General features: G+C 40.5%; 1 protein-coding gene across 1 annotated transcript; it reads right to left on the bottom strand.

The window, feature by feature from the left end:
• Positions 1 to 401: 401 nt before the first annotated feature.
• FAM168B (family with sequence similarity 168 member B) lies at positions 402 to 22,726 on the bottom strand. Its single transcript, XM_027672537.1, has 7 exons — positions 22,563 to 22,726; positions 16,702 to 16,782; positions 13,122 to 13,205; positions 9,408 to 9,550; positions 8,278 to 8,455; positions 6,867 to 6,996; positions 402 to 5,484 (listed from the first exon to the last, which is right to left on the bottom strand). Exons 2-6 carry the CDS (start codon positions 16,769 to 16,771, stop codon positions 6,884 to 6,886), a joined length of 588 nt encoding a protein of 195 aa, XP_027528338.1. The 5' UTR covers positions 16,772 to 16,782; positions 22,563 to 22,726; the 3' UTR covers positions 402 to 5,484; positions 6,867 to 6,883.
• Positions 22,727 to 23,084: the final 358 nt, after the last annotated feature.

Genomic DNA, 23,084 nt, shown 5'->3' with positions numbered 1-23,084 from the left:
CACCTCTCCAATCAAACAGCATGGATTTGGTACCAACCAAAGCTGAAGCTGAAGTATTGTCGAATTTTACATCTGTTCCATTTCCTTTGTTTTAAACTGTAAAATAAAGTAAGAAAACCCTCAAATCCCAGTAAATGCCTCAAAAGGGAACAAGGCAGGGTTGCACATCATTACCATACTCTCAGACAGGGCAACTTAGGGCAGCTTCTTCCCCACTGGGGAGCCTTTACCACTGTTTTGCTGCCATTAAGAAACCTTACTGAGAAAGTCACTTAACCCATTTCAATGTTAATTATCAGATTTCATCAGCTTAAAGAGTTTAAATGTACCATTCTGCTCTCCAGCAACAGAATCTTTTCTGGAAGGATGTCAGCAAAGACAGTAGGAAAAAAAAACCACAATAAGCAACACAAGTCAATCTTTATTGAAAACTGAAGTATTAATACATAACAATTCTTGTTACAATAAACGTGCTTTTAAGAATTTAAATCTGAGCTCATCTACTCATTGAATTGCATAAAAAATAAAAAAAGTATGAATTTTCACAATTGAACTGGCTCAGAATGGAATCTCCACTCTTTGTGTTGATGCAATAGTTCAATGCAGGAGTGAGTGATGCCTTAAAACTTATTCTGGAAGACAACATTGACCTAAACTTAAAAAAAAAAGTACCAATACAACTGTTCCTAAGACAGTTTTAAAAAAAGTCATAAAAAGGAAACCTGTGTCTATTTCATAACAAACATGGAGAACTATTACTGGGGCCTCTTGTACTTCCATTGCATGCACTCACTTTTTAAAATCTTGGACAGGAGGGCAGCCAATAATAGCATTACAATTAAAAAAAACCCACTAACAAATCCCTTCTACTTAAAACAAATCTGTACAGCAGCCAGCTAAAAAAGCTTTCCCAGTTTGCCTGCTAAGTGCCCAAAAGTCACAACCAGTTTAGAAAAGTCATGTTCACTTTCTTGATGTTTAAACTTCAGAGCCCATAAATTTTACAAATCACAAATGGACCCTTACTACGCATGAAATTCAGATGTTTCAGTGTTATATGCAACCCACACAAGAAAAGGTTTCCTTGTCCCCAGATAAGCACTGTTCCTTTTCCCTCTCTTCAGTCTACAAACCAGCCCTTATTCCCCCTCAGCACCCCTGACCAGAGGTGCACAGCCTGCCGAGGCCTCGCTCCTTCAGAGAGCTCAGAACCAACTCGGCTCTTGGTGAGCCCTGATGCACAAACTGCCCTTCCCTGCTGCAGGAGCTCCTGCTAAGCAGCACTGCACCTCCTCATGTCTGAGGGCTCTGCAGGACCCTTCGAGCTGACACGATACAGGATTAGAAAGCTGACACTTAGTAATGAGAACAATGTGAATGTGCTGAACTCGCCGTGTCTGTTCCAGCGTTCACAACCGCAGGGACACGGGGCTGGGCTCCCGCCTGACACCTGCTGGAGAGGCCTGGGGTGACTGGGCCTGTTTCCCATGGAACACGGCACAGACCACGGCCCGGGCACCACCCAGGCCAGGCACAGACCACAGCCCGGGCACCACATCGGCCAGGCACAGCCCCCGCATCTGTCCTTTCCCTCGAGCTCCAGCTGAAGCATCACTATCGCTCACGATCCTAAGATGGGAGGTTTCACACACACGGTAGTTACTACTCCTGGGATGAGTTTAAGCCTACTTAGGTGGTGGTATTGGATTGCTGTGCTCACCTATTCAAGCAAAACCCAAATGAACAAGTGTGTAATACTGTGCTGAAGCACTGGGGAGTGATTCCAAGACAATCCTGACCATCTCTTGCCTTACTACCCAAGGAGCAGTGAAGCCAGAATGCTCCATGGAGAGCAGTCAATGCTGAGTACCCTGGTATACAGCTCTGCACCATCAGCTATTTTCTGACAACACTAAGACACGGTGGTACTTACAGGTGGTGGTTTGGTTCTGGTTTTTGGTTTTTTTTTTTTTTTCAGTGGATGAAGCAATACGAGGAAGAACTTCAACTAAAATAAAGGACTTTTTTTGTCTACCACTGCATCTAAGCATTTAACTTGCATAGTACACTCAAAAAGAAGCTTTCTTGAACAGCATTCCTGCATGTCTCCTAGAAACTTCAAACAGGAGATGGTTACAACAAGCATAAGCAACATCTAATAGTAGGTTCTCTCTTTTCCTTCCTAGTGTTTAGTTAACCACCATGCCACTGACTAGGGCTACATGTTTTTGGTGCCAGTTATTAGCCATTTTTCTTTTGCTGCTGCTACATTTAAAAGACATTTTCATCAGCTGTTACTGACATAGGGAATACCTCAGTTTTTTAAAAATACGTTATCTAAACTCAACACTTGAAATTTGAATTTTAACCAAAAAAAAAGAAAAATCTTTCTTGGACTTCTCTTTGTTATTGCTGCAAGTTATTTTCAGTTCCAGGTTTATAGTAGTACTTTTTTTTTAATCATATAAAGCTGCCATAAAAGTTTTTTTGTGTGGTTTTTTTTTGGTTTTTTGTTTTTTTTTTTAAAGAGAAGCTTGATCTGAAATGTCTCTACTGCACTAGCTCTTTTCACTTGCTGAGGAGCTCTTGTGCAAACACATACTGCGTATTCATTTATAAAGGAATTCTAAATAGGGAATGTTATATAAAAAGCAGGAGAGAATGTTTCGTAAGACCCTCACTGTGTAAACGCCTATTTAATGATGTACAGTTTCCCCTGCTGCAGTTTTATATCCATGCTTTCTACTATTTGCAACAAAATACCATTAAGATAGTTATATATACACATATTCCCCCGTCCCCCTGCACTGTGCTTTTGGTTACTTTTCATAACAACTCCTGGAGACACGCTCCAGCCTCCCAGCAGATCAGAGTCGCTCAGAACTGGAAGGTGTGGTACCTTTGGAAAAGGTACAGTTTCTCCCTCCTGGATGAATCCCATAATGCAACTTAGGAAAAAAAGTGCTCAAGTAAGTGAGACTGCCTAAATGTTATGGAATACTATATGGAGATCAATTCCAAGATGACATTTCGGAATCTGAAGTTAGAGCAAATATACAGGAAGTTATATTCATTTCTCAACTATTTCTCTATTGCAGCATTCATGGAAGTTCTCTCCTATGATTTTCAAAGCTTCAGTTTATGGTGATGAGACAGGAGACAGCAAAGCTTTCAGCTTGGCCTTCCCAGCTCCTCCCCAACACAGCCCTGCTCCAGACCTCAGCTCCTGGTTAAAACCACGCTCAGGACAAGTGCCCTGTGTTAATGCTCATTGTGCTCTGCCACACCTCACTAATCAAAGCTGCACATCTACTACACAAATGGAATTGTTAAACAGACTTGAACAAAGCACTACAGATTCGACTAAGTTTGTCTTGGGTAATTTTCTGCTCCATATAAAAAACATATGGAAATCCCTAAGCTGCAGTAAGTGCTCACGAATAAGGTTTAAAGTACTTATTCTAACAACATAGTTATGTTCAAGGCATTAGAAATAAGGGGGCCATCCACTGACAGTGATTCATGCAAAATAAACCTAAACTTTATTTAAAAAAAAAAGGGGGGGTACAAAATACAGAGAGTGCTTACTGTAAAAAATAAAGTTACTGAAGGCTCTAACCACCAATGGGGTATGAAGGTACACAAGCCTCCCACCAGGGCAGAGTACTGGGATGGCAGCATTAAATCAGCACTGATGCTGCCCCAAAGCAGCTGCCAAATCTGTACAGGAGCAGAACACCCCAAAACAAAGCGTAACTAGATACACAACTTCAAAAAATTTAATTCTGAATGGAAGTTTACCTAAGGGAACAATACAGCCTGATATACCTCGGTGTAAATGCTTAAAAGGGAACAACATTTTATAACCATTTACTGCATAATTTATTGCAGGCAGAATGTATCAAAAAAAGAAAAAAAAAAAAGAAAATTGCATCTTTCTGGAATTGTAAGTCAAGCAGGTTTAAGAAAAACCTCGATTTTCATGTGCAATATTCAAATTTAAAAATTTAAAATCTCTCCCATAACGATTTTGGTATACAAATGGGTTCCAAGGCTAGCCCTTTATGCCCACAGCATTTGCTCTGAGGTACTTTAAAAATTGAAGTTGCAAGAAAGAATATCACAAATGACTCACTGCAATGAAATGCTAATCTGCAGTTGAGTCTTATTTTACGTGCTTCCAAGTGCAATTTAGGAAGTAAAAAAAGAAAATACTAAGAAAACACGTAAAAATGCTGTAACCAACATGTGGCTCCTATTTCAATTACAAATACTTTCAGGAAAAAAAAAAAAAGAACTGCTTTTTGAAACCTCTGGCAGCCCTACTACAGAGTATCCATAGTCCATACTGCAAGTAGCTAATAAGGAAATTGCATTAAAATGATTTGTTCCCCTTTAACATACTCATCAGGCACACAAGCTTTCCTCAGAGTAACATGCATCTGAACTCTGTTTGCTGCAGAAAGCCCTCGCACTTCCTAAGTTTCCAGAAAGCAAGCTGGATCAGCTGCATGTACATTTTCAACTGACTACAACATTCTTTAGGAAAAACAGCACGGATTTCCTCAACTGAGAACTAAAAGTGTTTTCTATCAATCTGTGTGGCAGTCTCACTTTGACACATCTTGCATCGTATGAAAGATAGTACTGGATAGAAATCTCCCCAGGACATGCAATTCTTTATGCAAGTGATATCACCTCCTACTATTCCTAAGAGCCAGTTTTGCCTCAAGGAAGTTTGCCTTATTTACTGGCACACACAGCATTACCTCTGTCATTTCATTCTGATCCTAAGAACATCTGTATAACACTGAATTCATATCATGAAAATGAAAAGGTATGAAGTAAACTAATTGTGTGCGGGATTTCTACAACTTGTCTGACTCATTTTCCAGTCACTCCAATTTAGTAGCTGAATTCGAAAAGAACACATCACTTAAATAAAAATATGCCCCTTTTAAACTGGCAACTCCGTCAACCTGAAAAAGGCTGAAGCACTTATCTAATGTATGTTATGGTATTCCAGAAAGAAACTCACTTTCATGATTCTACCTTTTCAGACCCTGCATACATTACAACAGTGCATTAGTGATACAAGTTGTAAAATACTTTTCGGTTCCTTTGGATTTGCATATGATGGTTTTTGCATCAGTCACTGCAGGTAGATTGAGCAAGCTTTGTTTTTGTGTTTTAACATGCATTCAACTAGATATGGATCAGAATAAATTTATACTCCCTTTTTATCGTTATAATTAGCTAAAAAATTGCAAGACAGTCCACAAAACAGGATTTGCTTTAAGACTAACTGCTGGAGTTCCAAGATGTAAGATATGCAGCACTGGAAAATCTTCAGTGATCAGGAATTAGTAGTGTTTAGCCAAGTGTTGAAAGCATTCAGAAGGAAAGTCCTGGTTGGAGGCATGAGGGCTTCAGCACCAACTTTTAAACCTCAATTTCTTGATTGCATATCTCCCATCTTCAAACCTACATTAAGAGGGGGAAATACTCTCAATTAGGTGAGATACTCTTTGACTGTAGCAGAACATTCTAACATTGCATGCACCCCACTGATACACACACTCAACAAATGTTAAGTGCTACATAATGATACCCCAGCATTTATCCAGTCAACTGACATGGAGAGGCTTCTGGGTTAGAACTAATTACAGGATATTCTTTTGGCATGTCCATTCCAGCTTCCTGTCATCACTTGACTTTTGTTGGGAGTAGAAGATGCAATATTAAAAAAGTATTTTGTGCTAAATTTAATTACCATCAGTCATGAGTTTACTCCCAGCAAACTCTCACTTTTTACGCTCATGTAATACAACGTCCTTGGCTGAAATACTCTGTGAAACTTTTCAGGTGTGCAGACTGCTATGCAGCATCACAGCAAAATGAGAAATGGCTGCTGCATTTCTAACTCAGAGGGAATAGTCACCTGTCATCACAGAACTCTGTATTTCTAACTGCTGAAATAGAAATCCAGAGCAAGTTAAAACAAAGTTAACTTTTGTCATAAACTAAATGGACTAAAAGTGAAAATTTCAAGTTCAGTTGGTCTGACAAGTCATTAATTCAAATGAAGCTCCTTTCAACTTATGCTAAAAATAACCAAACAAACCAGAAACAGAAATATGTATCACAAAAACATTGGGCTTTGTGTCATTTTGACACTGATTACACCCCCAAAGTCCATCCCACTTTACAGCAGATTTCAAAATTAAACTCCTTTTCTTGAAATCCATTATCTAAATTTTGGTTCACACTAAAAATGCTTTTTCCACACTGACTGCAAGAAGTATGCACTGATACTTACCTGAAACAGAACGAATATATGAAATTATCTCAAGGTTGTTTATTTGTTTCAGCAGCTTGTGAGAAAGATTCACCCTCAGAGCAAGGCAAAATACTTGCCTTGCCTACATATTTAGCCAATCAAAAATAAGACTTCAAAGTCACACACATTGTTTCATTCAAGAATCACAGTACTGCTGAATTCAACAATTACCAATGATTCCAAAACACCGAATACATTTAATTCCAGATGTATTTTAAGAAGGCAAACTTGAGGCTCATTCTTTCATATTCAACAATCAAGAACCATGAAAATGATTCATGATTTGTGAAGAAACAGACCACTGAAAAAGCCCCATTAGTACAAAGTACAGAAGTACAAAGTACAAAGCTGCACTTTGCAAGGAACAGCTAGTAAATAAACAGTAATTTTTGTGTATTCCTACTCAATTAGAACACTGTAAAAGCACTCCAGACTGCTTACCTTCTGGAGACTCTCCCCCCAAGAACCTGCAATGCTGTCATTTGTAAGAAAGATTAAGTGGTTTCAATCTAAATCAGTAACTTACACTGACTGCCAGGATGATCACCACTGTGGGGGCACATAACTATAGGTTGGTGTTCCTGGAGCCCGATACGTGGGCATAGTAACTGGATGAGGGGCTACTGGAGTTGGGGAATGAGTTGTCAACAAAGTACCTAGAATGAAGAGAACAGTTTTCAGTAAGCACAAATTCTAGTAGAGAGAAAAAAAAAAAAAGAAAAAAACTTAAACAAAAAGGGAAGGAGAGAAAAAACAGATTTAATTTTAAAAGCAATTACAGCTTGCTCATCTTTAAAATTACCTCATTTTGCACTCCAGCCCCAATCTTCCTTCAAACCTTTATGCAAGGGATTCATTTTAGCCCCATGGATGTTTAATCCCAGTGCAACACAGATACCCATTACTCAAAAACAGCTCTAGCAAAACCCCTGCAACATAAGTATTATTCACTGCAAGACTCTCCCACAGCAGCCTTTACGTGTTGTAAGAATATCTGATGGCAGAGACAACTTGACTGAAAAACCAGAATAAATTAGTTATTGTTTGCATTATTACAGGTTTTTATAGATTAAGGGGCTTCAGAAACAGGGTCAACAGTCTTACGCTACAGCACTTTGCAGAACCATTAACAAACACCTGGGATCAGCTTGCCCACCAACAAAACTTTAATGTTAGCTCAGTTTGTGATACCTAACTCCTCTACTTTTGAGGTTTCTCAAATTAAATTACAGATTTGACACGATAAAAACCAGAATCTTGAAACAAACTCATGGCTCTTGTTTTTTGGATTACTAAACTGAGCATCCTTTGAGTGAATGTGGACGTTTCTTCGTGAGTTAACCACCTACTGAGTAACAAAGCAGGACACCCCCTCAGTAAACACTCACAGATGAGACTGGATTACTGGTGAAACAACATTTTCTCCAAACACTACCACCAACAGACTGTGTCAATAGGAAGTAGACATCCTTAACCATTGCCCATGACACAGAGGACCAGCAGCTAGTGCAAACACATGAAGTGTTGTACCTGAACAGACAAGGAAGGTCTGTGACACTACATTTTCCTCAGCCTTAAGAGGCTGCTGCTTTCACCTGGCAGTGAGATATGCACTGGGGAGAGGAAGTCAGACTCTTAACACTGGTAAGATGAGAAGCAAAGGATGCAAGAGTAAGTGAAATTCCATACAGATATGAAGAAAAACTACCACCCCATAACACTGACATCTGAAAAGAGGATGCAATACCTCCATCCTTGGAGGTGATCAAAGCATCACTGAGCTAGCTGGACTCATTCTGAAGACACACTGAGTTACACAGTTTCAGGATTGTGCCAAGTACACCTGTGGCATCACGTTTGTGTAACGCAGCCGTGTTCCACCTCAAACTGAAAGCAGAGCCCCACCAAGGAACAACGAGGGTGGCGAGTGCACAAACCTGCTGACATTGCCATAGTCGTCCCAGCCACCATGCCCATGGTCACCCCGTTCCCTCGGGGTGGGGGGATCGGAGCAGGATACATGGTTGCTGGCATTCCATTGGGCTGCACGACTGTGGTGTGGTGAATTACGTGGGGTGGTGCTGCATATAAAGGCTGTGTGTAGTAAGTGCCTTGCTGTTGGAGAAAAAACAGTACACATTAAGTAATTACAGTGTATCTGTTGGGGAAGATAAGTGGTATCTTCTTTCATGAATGTATCATAAAATAAAAGTATTACTCTACAGATGCAATGCATTTACAGAGCAGAAGCCAAAACATTCTTTTTAACTATTTCAACTGCGTTTCATTTGCAAAATTTTTAACATTTTATCCATTTTTAAGGCATTTAGGATAACATTCAAGGTAGGGACCTTTGTAGAACTCCAATGCTGACTGTACTTTCCACAGTAAGGAGTGATTTGTCATTCGTTCCCTTCATTTTGTCTCCTTTCTTATATTAATCCGTGACAGAACTTTTCTCAATCTTTCACAACTTTTTATTCAGCTGCTCTTAGTTAAAGAACCAAAGATTTTTGACAAATCCAAATACACTAAGCAGACTGGATAAAACTTGTTATGTGGTTATTAATTCCCTTCAACTACTGCTCACATGCCAGGCAGGTTTCCACCATGCAAAGAGGGACAACTTTCCCCCAAAATATCATGTTTCCTGAAGCATCTTAATCCTATCTTTTCTTATAGCTTTCAACAGCTTGCTTAGCATGAGACTTAGTAACTCCCTGAATTCCAACAGAACTTGCTAAAAAAAATTAATGCAACTTTATGACAATTTTTGATGAAATGAAATCAGGATATTGGTAGTTGTAATATCCAGCACACATTTTGAAAACTACTTAATCCAGTGTCTCTTCAAGGACAGACCACATTATCGGTAAGTGCAAGAGAGAATATAAAACTGCACACACACTCTGTAAATCACTGTATTAAGAATTCTTACTGCAGGTAGCTGAAGATTCTCTCCATGCACAAAGAAATGAATGTGATGAAAGGTTACGAGTTCACACAGGTATTACAGGGAACACAAAGCACCACCCGAAGTGACATTTTTTTGGATCTGCCTGTGTACCTGTGCATATGGATTCTGCTGTGGGTAGGCACTTCTGACTGGGTACACAGCAGTCTGGTAGGGATTCGGTGACGAGGAATACGGTGGCACTGCTCCACTGGTGGGTGAACAGGAGACTTTGTACGGGGTACCTGGTGTATAACCTGAAACAAAGGCAAATCTGCATCAACACCATGGGAAACACGGGGCAGTGCACTGCTTCCTGAAGCTAGGGCAACAATTCCCTTATTTCCCAATGCCATAATCTTCACGTGAGGACTCAGTAAGCTGGTTTCAATATGCAAGTTTAATCATTCACCTAATACTGGTAACAGTAACTGGAAATAGCATTTGACTGTGTCAACTAAGCATGAAAAGTTAAATGTATATCTGCACAATTTACTTTTCAAATCTATGACTACAGGGTAAAAAGTGCGTTTTGGTAGTAACGTTATTAAATATTTGGATTGGGCACATTAGGCAGCATCCTTACACAAGAGGACTTGGCACATATTAGTATTACTCAACTTTCAACACCCCCCAAATTGTCCTGGCAAAACACAGTAACAGTTGACTAACCTGCAGTCACCTTCTGTAGGAGATGAGACAGCACAAGAACAAGAATGTCGAAAGCCCGAATCATCCAAAGAGCTCAAGATGGATTGTCAGAGAACAGAGACACAATCTGCAACCTCTACTTCACCTTACATTTGTTTGTATTTGTTTTCTGGCATTTTCTGAACTGGCTAAAATAAATACGAAAGGCCATACTAGTCTGGGCTATTGTGAAAAGATCTTGGGTCTCATGCAGATCCACCACACCAGAAAACACAACACCCACAGGCACTATTCCCATTTAGTTGGAACTGTACAAACTACTACCAGGGAAGAACAGACACTCAGTAATTATAGAAAAAAAAAGAGGCTATTGGAGTAGAGATTAGGTTGACTTGAAAAACTGTCTAGAATGTGCTGACTTCAACACAGAGAACAGATCTGAAGTCATACGGCAGAGAGAATGCTGGCATTTGTGCTGTCAAAAATCAGTCTGTGCAGACAGCATGATGACAGATGACCATTCTTTTTGCAGAAGTCTGAGTTTCTTTGCAATTTCATTCCACCCTTCAAACTCAAAGCTGTTTAGCTAATAAAGAAATAGGTTTACTTTTTTAATAGAATTTATCACCTTTAAAGAAAGCTGCACTATAGCACTCTCTCTGTTGTTTTTAGAGATCTTAAGTATTTCACAAATAGAGTATGCTGAGGAAGCAACTTCCATTAGTATAAGGAACTATTTGTGGTGGAAACCACAGCTACAAAATGCTGAACATGAAGCATCATTACTGAACTACAACTGTGTCCTCAGTGAAGCCCACTCTCATTCTAAAAACCCACTGATACAGCTGCACAGGCAATTTCTTTCTCATTCTTGCAAAGTGGTAATTCTGCACAAGAGGTATTTATTTTTTTCTCCCTTACATGGGACAAAGACCTTAACAGTAAACGATGTGATTATTCAAAATCACAGTCATTTAAGACAGTTACCTGTAAAAAAGTCCCTTTTCTGTACAGCAGTGGCACATTCAAATACTGCTGCATAATATGATTTACAAAAGCTTTGATTCTACAAACAAGCAGTTACATATGAAAGGTTAAAAAAGGCATAAAAAAATCCCAGCTGTTAGGACAAAGTACTTCACGCTATCTTCCTGTATTAGAGGGTCTGTAGATTTTGAACTTTAGTTCACAGCTTAAAGAGTAGCCAAAAATTAAAGCTATTCTTAGTTCTGAAATAAAAGCTTATTTTCCATTCAACAGCAATAAAGACTCTAATAGTACCAGTTTTTTTAAAAATTAAGGACATTCAAAGATGGTATCCAACTTCTATACATCTTAGAACTTTTTCACTTTTTTGTGAAAAAGCAGTATTTTCTGACTTGGAATATATCTCATGCTATATAGCAAAGATTAATCAGTGCAAACTAATATTACAGCATGATTAAGTCTAACATTGAAGTCAAAAATCTGTCCCAGAAACCATAAATTTCTATTACAACATAACTGACAGAGAGCTAAAAAACAATCAACTGGGAAAAAACATTAGTGTCATGATTTGGTAAATTCATTCCATGCAGCTTATGTTCATCTTCTGGTGGCAGGACTTGCAAACTGCAACATGCATTAAGTGTGGAAGCACCTTTCAGTTATCTGATCCTGGGATCAAACCCCACAGCTACTCCTCAGCACAGCTGCAGGATACATGCAGTGGAGCACAGAAGGCAGAGACACATCACTAAGGTTACCCCAACTGTGCCACTGAACAGCCTGTTTGCAATAATAAAAGCCCACAGAGGGCTCTGGTGTCCAAGCCAAGAGTTAGACCCTGATGGGAACTGCTCTCCTTGAACATCACTCTCAGAAGAGCTCTGAAGCAGTCCAGTGCAAATGCACCCCCAGACATGACACTTGCACAGTGGCCACACTTACCCAAGGGACAGATCTTCAAATTTTTTTTAATTACTGGAACACTGATCCATTTCCTTACCATAAATTCAAAACCAAAGACAAGACAAAGGAGTGAGCCTGCACTCACTGTGCCAAACTGAACAGTGACACAGGTTGTACTAACGGGAATACTCCACAGTTCCAAGGATTAGCTACACACTTTTAACAGGTTCTGCAGGCAAACATTTCAGAAGACCTAGTCTGTCTTGTCTCAGTAATTGCTGCCACACCCTCAAGAGTCTCCTGGTAGTCAATGAAATGCATCCGTTACAAACACTGAACTTCAATACCAAGCAGACTTCCACAACATGAGCTCCCCAATTTCCAGCAGTATCCTTTCCCATCCCTATGACACAAGGGCATTCAGGGACAAATGTGGTTATGTGCCATGTATATCTGGAAAACTGGCATAATACACAGAAGTGAAAGAGTTCCTGAGGATGGCCTAGATCTACATTAACAAAGCAATGTAAGGAATTCCTTCATGTACAAAATAAGCACAGGGAGAACACTGTTGTATCAGATCCATGCTCCTGGTTTACGTGGAAATTAAACGCTGCCGTTACTGTTTTGTTTCACGGATTAGCACATCGAAACCATGTTCTATTAGTGAAAGCAGGACTACACAAAAATATTGCTTTGTTTGGAGTGCTTTGTTTCTCATGTCTGTTCTTCCATCTCCCTTTTCCTAGGCCTCTCACGGTACCCTTCTCTTAACCAACACACATGCAGGTGCAGTTACCTAAAGCCTCTCCTGTGTCCACTGTGGACAAAACACTTCTAAGCAACAAACAGGCTTTCCAGAGCATCAGTTTGTGTAAGACAATTTTAAGGGCAGAAAGACACCAGCATGCTGAACTTGGAAAGATATGATTTAAGAAAAGGATGAAAAAGAGTAATTTTGAGGACAACAAACAGAAGAAAAAATAAGAATCTGGAAATGACCAGTAAGATGCAAAACAAGCAGAATCACGAAGGAAGCAGTGAAGGGAAATGCAATGTAAGCCTCAAGGATCATCCTGAAACACAGAAACAACAGCTAAAACTTCAGCTGTTCTCTTCTCAGAAGGTGCAAGCACTATGTCTTAAGATAAGATTATGTTAATTTTAATTTATCAGATGATTCCTTATGAGTCATAATCAAACGTAAACTTATCCCACAGTACAAGTGAGCCCCTGCAGCTTTTCCTCATTCTTTCAACAACTTTCAAACATACCCACCACACATACCTGTTTGGAAGGTAGGATTTGCTCCAGGATACATGTTAGGGGAATAGGCAGGAGCAGCTGCTGCATAGCCCATTGGGAAGCCAGCTGGAAGAAAGTACAAGTCAAAGTTACTTTCTTGACTGACTGCACAGTCTACCCAGATTTTAACTGAGGTAAGCAAACAGCCAGCCTTCAATCCCACCTCCTCAACTAAAAAACTGGGCTCCCCTTCTCCCAGGCCACCTGGAAGTGAATGTTAGGTGAGAACAGAACTTGTGACACCTCAGCTTTCTCCCTTACATCCCTGTTTCAGTAAATCTCTGTTGGCCAAGGAGTTCTTAAGTTAGCTGGAAAACAAAGTTTTGTGTGATTATCCTACATTCCTCCCCCCCCAGCATGAGTTTTAAGATTTGATGTGCATACAGTATTTATCTGAGGGGACTTTTTCACAGAAATAAATCTCTCCAAGTCAGAGTGACTCTGACTCTCCAGACCAGAGATAACTCAAGAATAAAGTACAAAGCAGCAGTAGTCCAAACTGCTTGTTGAATTTGACAGGGATTTGTTATTACACTTGGTATCTAACAAGCTCCCCTATTTCAGACACACCCTGACAGTTACCAGTACAGAGGGACTCGCACAGGCACTGGCAAAATGACAGTTAAGCACTTCTACACCAGAGTAAAACGACTAGGGCTGAACTAACGTGACAGACTGGCCTTCAACACAAGGCAAAGAACAGCATTAGCAAAAGCCAGTTACTTGCAAGATATGAAGCTTGTTTAGATTTAGCAAGTGAAATTTCTGAATTAATCATAGCTATTAATTTTTCCATGAACTTATTTACATAGTCCAAACTGTATAAAACTGAGTAATGACTGTATTTAGAAAGATGGAGTTACTATCATATTCTGTTATCAAAGTAAAAAGATTTCAACTTCTCCAGATAAAAGGCAATTACCATTTGCATCTCCACTGCCAGACTTAAAGCTGCTAGTTTTAAACCACTATTTCAATTTTAAGGGCTTCTATTTCATTATAAATCCCAGAGTCCTCAGCAATTACTCTCAACAATAAGAATTCCTCAGCTCAGGACTATACATGCTAACCTAGTTTTGTAAAGCACTCTGTAAACATATCAAGTGGCATACACTTGGCACTGCTATTGGGTGGTCAGCATGGATAAGACTAAGAAAAGCATTAGGCTTAAAAATCAAAGTTAAAAATAACATATCCAAGTAGTAACAACTTTTCAGAGTGTAAATAGCTCTTCAGCTTTCAAACTCACGAGCTGCTGGTGAAAAGCTTTTGTACAGGTTTGCACCTTACTCAAAACAACTACAGATCTGCAACATGATGTACATTGTACACACTTCCAGTCCTCCTTCCCTTCTTCACAGCTTCAGCTCCACAACTGAGCCCTCTGAGCTGCTCAGGAAACAGGTCATTTGTGAAAAATGGAACTACAACAAGCAGCAGCTTTAACTTCTACACAGAACTTCCATCTGCATGAGAACATTTGAATATTGATTTTTTGCTGGTGGAAACCTATCCAACAAGCTAAAATAAGTCTAGTATAATATAAACTGTTATTAAATATGCAACAGCTTTAGAAACACATTGCCTTTCAATAATGCATTCCACCTACTGCTGTGTTCCTTACTTTCTATTACCATGCAACCCATGCAAATGCAATGATTCTGAGTGGAGAATCTGCAGCTTTTAAATCAGGAGAGGCAAAAAAGAGGGACTTAGTCATGCAACAGCTTAAAAAAAAAATACCCTAAAATGCAAGTCTACTTTTCCATTTAGAGAATGTGCCTTGTGTTTATCCCAAAATCTTAAAAGCCTGAACCAGGCAGCTTAGCAAACTAATGGTGTAACACATTATTGACTAAGCTGAATTTAAGGGTCACAGTTGTGTGAACTGATGAACTGACTCCTGCAAAGGAGAATTTTGAGTAACCAACTTGTAGCATGATATTAAAGGCACTTCTGTAACAATTCTACTTCAATTCCACATATATCAGTTATGCAAAGTAACAAATATAAAGCACTTACATAATTCAATACATAGTCTAGTGTATGCAACGGTAGAATAAAAGATTAGAAGTGGTAATGTTGTTTAAACTGCTATTTATGAATCTATAATAGTATATCTTCCAAAGTAAATTAAGGTATGACTTCGTTTAGTATAAACAAGAGCTTCAATGCAATGTGTAAGTGGTTATAAGTCCAAATGAAACCCTGGTTAATATAAATCTGCATTTAGAAAATAAATAGAGCTAAAAATACAACTTCATATTTAAATAATTCTTAAGAAAAGAAAGTCCTGAAGAAGCAATCTATTATAAATATAGAAATAACTGTTGCATCAATTATATTAATCAGTAAACCTCTGCTGCTTGCCTTATTGTAAAATTACTGCAGCCCTTATAACTCAGTTACAGGGAGTAAAACCATCTTGCAGGACTTATGGTTACACAGCATCAGCTTTACAATTTATTACTGCACCACTCCAGTCACTCAACAGACTTAAAAACATTGCAATATACTTCGTGTTTTCCCCTTACAAATACTGTAGAAATCAAGAAATGTACACTAGTTTGAGGAATCTGAAAAGCAAAAAATGAAATTAAAATGTTTTTGAGACAGTCAGCAATAAGGAGAATTCATTTATGCACCAGTATTTAGAAGGAGGATCACAGAAAAGTAGGACAGGAAAATATGACCTCTAGAGCATTACCTAAGCTGAAAAACAAATTTAAGAACAGTAAATACCAGTAGGAAAATATAGTACAGCTACCAAGAATATAAACAGTAACAGCAGAGAGTGATTTCTACCTCCCAACACAGACACCAAATAAATCACAAAAAACCTTTGGTGTAAAAGCTGAAAAAGTTTAACTTTTTAGGGAATATAAAATCGGAGCTGAAAGACCCTCCGGCCTCTCCCAGAATGGAAATTCTCTTATCTCACAGATACCAGAAATAAAAAAAGACAGCAACAAGACATGCTGCTTGAAATGCCTCCCAGAGGCACACAGGCTTCTCTCTGGCCTTCCTGGAAAGCTCTGTCCAAATGTAATTTTGCCTCATGCAACTTTTAGATTATGGAGATATCAGAAATGAAACCTGCTTGCACACACATTAGGAGATGAGGGGAAAAAAAACCTGGTGAGAAACCTGAAGTCAATGAGAAACAGATAAAGCAAGAAATACATTTGTGTTACAAAACCATTTTTGGTCATTTTCTTGGTCCCATCCTTTATGCTATGCTTTGGACAGTCATAAAACACGAGCATGAACAAGAATTAGAGGATAGAAAGGTTAACAGTGCCTGTCAAGCAGCAGCAGAAATAGACTGACTCCTCTTCTTGCAGGGCGCAATTATTAGAGCTCCTAAAATAAGCTGCTTTGGAAGAGATACTGAAGTTAGAAATATAACAGAAGAAATAACATCACTCTTGAAATGTCACTTTTTAAATTTAAAGACAACCCCACCCCAATCCCCAAACAGATTTTCACGAAGCCATTCTTTAATGACTATTTCTTCTTGAAAGCAAAGAGCAGTAGAACTTGTTAGAAAACAGTTACTTACCTGGATAACCAATTCCTTTGGCATTTGCATAGGGAACCCCAGAAGATCCAGGGCTATACACAGGATTCATGATTTCAGTAACTGAAACAGGAAATAAAGAAAAAGAAAACCGATATTTACTTAAGTATAGGGAAAGCTTGAAATCTCAGCAGCTACTGTGGAACTAGAAATTAGGAAAGTGTACTGGAAGAAAAAGTAACGGAGGAAAAAGCAGCGATTCCACTACTCATCAACACTAAAACCGTAGCCACAAGCAGGAGAGAATCACTGCAGAAATAAAATTTTAAAGCATCCCAACCCTCAATCAGATAGAGAATGTCTCAGGAATGAAACATTCCCTGTTGTGGAGCACGCTTTCAAAATATTTCCATCACCCAGAGTTCCCCCGGTGCACAGATCCACAGCCCGCTGCAGGAGTTCACTTGTGTTGGACGTCTTCCCTCATTCCATCTATCAGTCACTCTTCATCCATCCACCATCCATCAATCTTGGCCTCTTCCCCTTTTGTTTATGAAGCCTCTTGCCAAGGGAAGGAGATACTTATGGTCTATTCCTACTGGCATTTCAAGCCTGGGATTCCAGTCCTTTACCAGCACTAAATTATCAACCATCAACAGCCCAAGTACTACAGAAGGAAGTGGCAAAAGATTCTGTACATTTAGACAGCCAGCCCACATTTATTTATTTGTTTACTTGCTGCCAAGTTCTGCAGAGCCCATGAGAAGCTGGCAGTTGTGTCCAGTCCTTTCTGAATGATGCATTCATGCACCAAAAAGGCACCTACAGCCAACATCACCCAAGGGAATAAAACCAACCCCCCAGTTTTAAAAAGAACCTTGTACATAAGCACCACAGAAAGCAAAATGGCATTGAAGATGCTTCTCAAGTGGCTCATACAGGACTACTGTTTGCAACTACTTTTCTGGTATTTTAGAAGAAATTCCACGTATTTAAACCTTAGTATCTCCAATCATCTGATTTTCTGCATATATTTAAAGATTAAGCACGTCTCAAGGGAGGTTTAGGTTGGATAGTAGGAAAAGGTTCTTCCCCCAGAGAGTGGCTGGACACTGGAACAGGTTCCCCAGGGGAGTGCTCAAGGCACCAAGCCCGACAGCACTGAAGTTTGGACAATGCTCCCAGGCACAGGGTGAGACTCTTGGGGGTACCCTGTGCAGGGCCAGGAGCTGGACTTTGATGATCCTTGTGGGTCCCTTCCAACTCAGCATCTTCTGTGATTCTTCCTGCAAGCACCTAGTTTTCACTACAAACAGCCTCCAGCATCAAGACAGAAAGGCACCCTATGAAACCAAACTTTCTTATTAACTGTTAATAGCTGATACTTGAGTCACTTCCTCTTCTACATTCGAGCTGTCTTACTTAAACTGTGTTAAACTGCTTAACACTCTGTTGGTTTAACAGAATTTTGTAAAAAAAATTTAGGAAATGGGAAAGTCTAATTCCACATGTGTTACCTTAGCTACAGAACATGTTAAGGCAGGAGTTCAAGTGGAATATATCAATATAGCTGCACTGATAAACCTATGGTAAGTGACTATATAAAGCATAAATAGTTTGCTTTTTAAAGAAATGCTAAAACCAGCCCTGTGCCAAGAGTTTCAGCAGCACCTAGTACACAACAGAAGAGCCATTTGTGCAAAATTAGGAAATCAAAGTAAGTGCTATCAGTAAGTTTATCATCAGGTTTCACAAAACACTCAAAGTCGATATAAGAGCATTACAAGATTTTACCAGTTTTTTGGATTTCCCCCCACCTTGCATTAATACTAACTTACACAGAATTGCCTTTTTCTCTTCAGATTCATACTTGATTACATATCAAGATAACAGAATCCACTAAGACTGAGTTAAAACCCAAACAACCTGGCATTTACATCGCTCAGTATGAATAAAGTTCCCCAGAGCAGCATGTTTCAATCACCTGACCCACATCAAAAAGTTCCATTTGACACAAATCTCTTTGGAAATGTTCTACAGCAAACTATACTTCAAGTCTAAAGTGCCATTTCTCACTGAAGCCCCGTGGAGTTTTAACAGCATTAACTCTGCTGTGCCATAATCAACATGTGTACTTTGCTGGACAGCATTTTGTTGTAGCACGGCTGCTCTGTTCTCCCATACTTTCTCCAGTGTACCCCCTCTTTAGAAAAAGGACTCTCATTTACTTGAGAGTTTTGTTCAGTCCACTTCAGTCTGTTCCCATTATTTCTCCCTGCATTTTCCTCTCATTTGATGATGTCACATTTTGTGTTTGAACCTAAAGGTTCAAGCTTCACTACGGTTTCAGGATTTCCCAGTTGTGGGACAAAAGTCTTAATTAAGGAGGTGGATAAACCCTCCCACACAAATGAAAGCCCTCTCCCACACTGCTGTATCCCCACAAATATGCTGCTCCTCCTTGTATTGTCTACAGGAATTAGGAGCAAAGAAGACCCTGTAACCCTCTCAAACCATCCTGAATGGCAATAAGAAGAAAAAGGACTGTCAGCTGGGAAGTCAGAAAGGGGTTTCTGTGAACATTTAGGTAAAATACATTAAAAAACCCCAACTATTACAAGTATTAGTAGTCAATGACTGCAGAACAACACAAGGACATTCACTATGGGGGGATGACTTAAAGAGAAGTCACACAAAGCTGAAGAGGTATAGAAAACGAATAGAAAAGGTAAGAAAAGACTTGATCTCGAAGTACAGATTAAGAGAGGAATTCCATTTAAATAAGAGGAAAAAACCTATGGCACTTGCAGCCTCAAGCTGCCTCTTCTGAAAACAATGTCTGCTTCCACTTCAAATGCACCCACACTTCCAACCCCACATGTGTACAAACACCCATTAATTCAACTTGGGTTGGACAGACCTTTTGGAAAGGTATTTATTTTCACCCACTGCTGTCACCACTGACAGACAAGTCAGGAGCCACCAGCCTACACCAAGTGCTCACAGTCTTTGTAACCCAGACAAAACATCAGATCGTTCCTCATCAAAACTAATTATTTTCGGGTCTTCTCTGAAGGACTCAACATGTGTAAATGTAATTATACAGCATTACCCAGTGGTTGCAATCATCCCACTCTTACCATAATTTCACTTGGAAGGGCATCTGTTACATTGAAATGTGGAACCTCGCAGTCCACTTCCCTGGAACGCTCCAAGTCCACATCAAACACTTGGGAAACGGGTATAAAGCAAACCCAAAGAATCAGGCCTTTCAACTGCTTTGTTGGCAGTCCCTCCAAAGCATTCTCATGTTAATGGATATGCAAATAAGTGTCTACTGTGCATCATCTGTATATAAATTGCACAAAGTAAACTGTGAACCAGTTACTCTCTCAGCTGAAATGAAGGAAATCACACTTATTAAAGATGCTCCGATTAAAGACCACGCAAGGATGCTTGGGAAGTGCAAAAGCTTCACCTTTCACTCCTGCCAAAGCCAGGCAATTAAACTCAGTTTTGATCAGGCCCGTTAAATCTCATCTTGGTACAGATACCAGGACAATCATCCTCCTCTTAAATCCACGTTTTGGGAAGCTGAGCACAAAGGCCAACTGCTGCTAATGCTGAAGCTTTAGCACTCCCACTTGGATCTCTTCTGCACACGGCTTTTCCTGCTACATTTGGAACACACACATTTCTAGGAAATTCTGCTTTTAAAAACCGTGTCAGAGAGATTTGCATGCAAACCTCCACAGATCACTGCAAATCCTGCAGGACAAACTGCACGTTCCTGGGTAACAGAGGTATTGTATTCTCTTACCACTGATTTTCAAAGTTGTGCAGAAACACTACGAGAACAAGACCTACTGAATCAAGACCTACTCAATGTCGCTTGGTGCTCATTTTATGACAATTCCATCACAAAAGCTGGAGAAGAATCTCCAAGTACCTCGCCTAAAGCACACGACTGTGTCCATTAACGCTTTCCTTCTTGGAACTTAAGCAGACTCACACTAAATCATTGCAGTGCTTCACATCTATCCACCCTGGAACACTTTTAGAATGCCACTTGCTATGAAACTGTACTAACAGCCCAGTTTCCACTTACAAAGTTCATTACCATCTTAGTAACATTCTACCCATTTGACTTCCAGTCAAAGCTTAATAGAACTAAAATTTCTAAGTGCCTGATAGTTTGTAATGTAAAAGAAGTAATTTCCACTGCTAAGTAGCAAAGAAAACAGTTCATGACACTTCAGCTCTTCAAATAACTGACAAAGATTAAAGTCTCAGTTACTTTCTGTTAAAACTTAGCCACCAAAACAGACTGTTTGATGCAAATCCGAGGCCAAATAACAGGCACTTCTGTCACAATTAGTTTAAAAAAGGGAGCTTTTATCAGGAGGCATGTAAGGCTTCCTAAAGACCAAGAAAAGGCATCCCAGGCTGCACTGACACTTGCAGGTAGCTGAATGTCTTCCATGCATCTGAGACCTCAAAAAAGGTCACTGAATTTTACCAGGAAGCAGGTAATCCCGTGTTCAGTCCAGGGCACGGGTTCATGGTAGCCCATGGCTGCAGCCAGCTGGAATCAATGCCTACACAGAACTGCCATGCAGCTGGCAAGCAACCCCACCCCCTGTGCTGGGACCCCTCACTAAGTTGGTTGGCAGGAGTGTGGGGTCTGTTCGAGTTTTTTTGGACACAGGATTGCTATGTTTGCCATCTACCAGCTTGAGAGAACCAAGATATATCACCAAATGTCCAAGACAGCACTGGCTCCAATGCAAGGAAGGGAGCAGGACTGGACAGTAACAGCACAGACGGAGGGTGCAGAACCACAGCCTGGAAAAGGACAAATTCACAAACTGCCCAAAGTTCACACATTAAATACAGAGCTGCAAACATCACTTCCAGGCAAGTCTCACTCCCCTGCTCGAGTTACAAGATGTTAAAAGAATAAGACAGCTGCAATCACCTTCTATGTTTTGTGTGCGTGCCTTGTTTTTTCTAAGACTAAAAAGGATCAGTTTAGACTCTTCAATCCTGTCTAATGAACACAATTCTCATCTGTAAACCTGTCCTACCGGGGGTTTGTTATGGGCGGTTTTGTGAGTAAAGTACACACATATTAACACAACACTACCTGGACCCAATATGAGTAAGGACAGACACAACATGATTACATGTCAAAGACTCAACAGTTCCATATGTCATTCACAAAAAGAAAACATATACAAAAAATTTAATAGTAAGACCCTGCTTGTGATTGCTGCATTGCTCTACTCTTCAAAAAACCCCAGAACATTACCAAAACCGTTTTTTTTTTCAAAAAAATCTTCTACCTACGGAAAACATTAAACAAAATGCTTTGCATTTCTCAAAGCCTACAACTTCTGTTGTTGCTATGGCACAAGGGGATAGAAATTATCATCTCCAATCCTCCCATCTCCTGTAAAACTTTGAGTTCGTGGATATTCTCATGTCAAACAAGTCCCCAAATCATCAACTCCTCACTGTAAGAACCTTAAAAGCCTACCCATTGCCAAATTTCCTTTTCAGTTTATTCCATATTCCTTTTTAAAATAGCATGAAACCGTCACAAGTTCACAACTAAGACAGAACTTCGAAAAGCCTCTTAACTCCCCCTCCTTTTTAACCTTAAAGCTGAAGTGTGTAATTACCACCCCAAACAGACAGGCTGGAAAGTCTGTGTTGTACGAGCGTGGAGGTTTTATGACACTGACAATTACACATCTTACAGTAAAATCATACCGGAGCAGACAGAGAGTCTGGTCGCATTAGGTAACACACACACCGCGATCAACATTTCAGAGCAAATGAAGTCCAGCTCTTCTCCCGATCAGAGCTCTGTGCTCCCCTCACCAAACCCGCACTTTTATCTTTCTCAGAGCACCGATTTCACCATTCGCGCGGTGTTTACTTGGCTCCAAGCGATCTAGAAAAGCACTGCAGGCCCAGTTTGTACCTCTTTCCGTTCTGGCTCACAGCTCTTCGCAGACACCCAGGGGACTGCACCCGAGCCGCTGCCCCGCTCAGGGGCACAGAGGTATCGGGCAGGTCGCGCTCCCGGCCCCGCACACACCGACGGCATCGACCGCGAGCCCGGCCGGCGGTGCCCTCATGACGCCACCGCAATTCCACGCAGCTACCGCCGGGCGCCGGGCGCTGACACCGATCACCGACCAGCGGCACCGCCGCGCTCCGGGCACTACCGAGCGCCGCGGGCCCTGCCCGGGGCCGCCTGGCACCTGTTACGGCCGGGCCGCGCCGCGGGGGCCCCGCCGGGCCGAGCGCTGCGGGACGGGCCCGCCGCCAGCCCTGGCCCGGGTTGAGGGAGCGGGGCCCGCCCGGATGGCTGAGGGGCGGCGGCCCCGGTGCCCCCGTTCCCGGCCCCGAGCGCC

The sequence above is a fragment of the Neopelma chrysocephalum genome, unplaced genomic scaffold (genome assembly GCF_003984885.1).
Source record: "Neopelma chrysocephalum unplaced genomic scaffold, ASM398488v2 Primary Assembly neopelma1_97401, whole genome shotgun sequence".
NCBI lineage: Eukaryota > Metazoa > Chordata > Aves > Passeriformes > Pipridae > Neopelma > Neopelma chrysocephalum.
This window is presented reverse-complemented; position numbering and strand designations above follow the sequence as displayed.

What these genes read in the sequence shown, in the direction of transcription:
- FAM168B (XM_027672537.1), bottom strand. Translation starts at nt 16,771, where the DNA reads ATGAATCCTGTGTATAGCCCTGGATCTTCTGGGGTTCCCTATGCAAAT. An exon ending in AAATCCTACCTTCCAAACAG is followed by an intron (nt 9,551 to 13,121) that starts GTATGTGTGGTG and finishes CCTTTGTTTCAG; the next exon opens with GTTATACACCAGGTACCCCG. An exon ending in AGCAGAATCCATATGCACAG is followed by an intron (nt 8,456 to 9,407) that starts GTACACAGGCAG and finishes TTTCTCCAACAG; the next exon opens with CAAGGCACTTACTACACACA.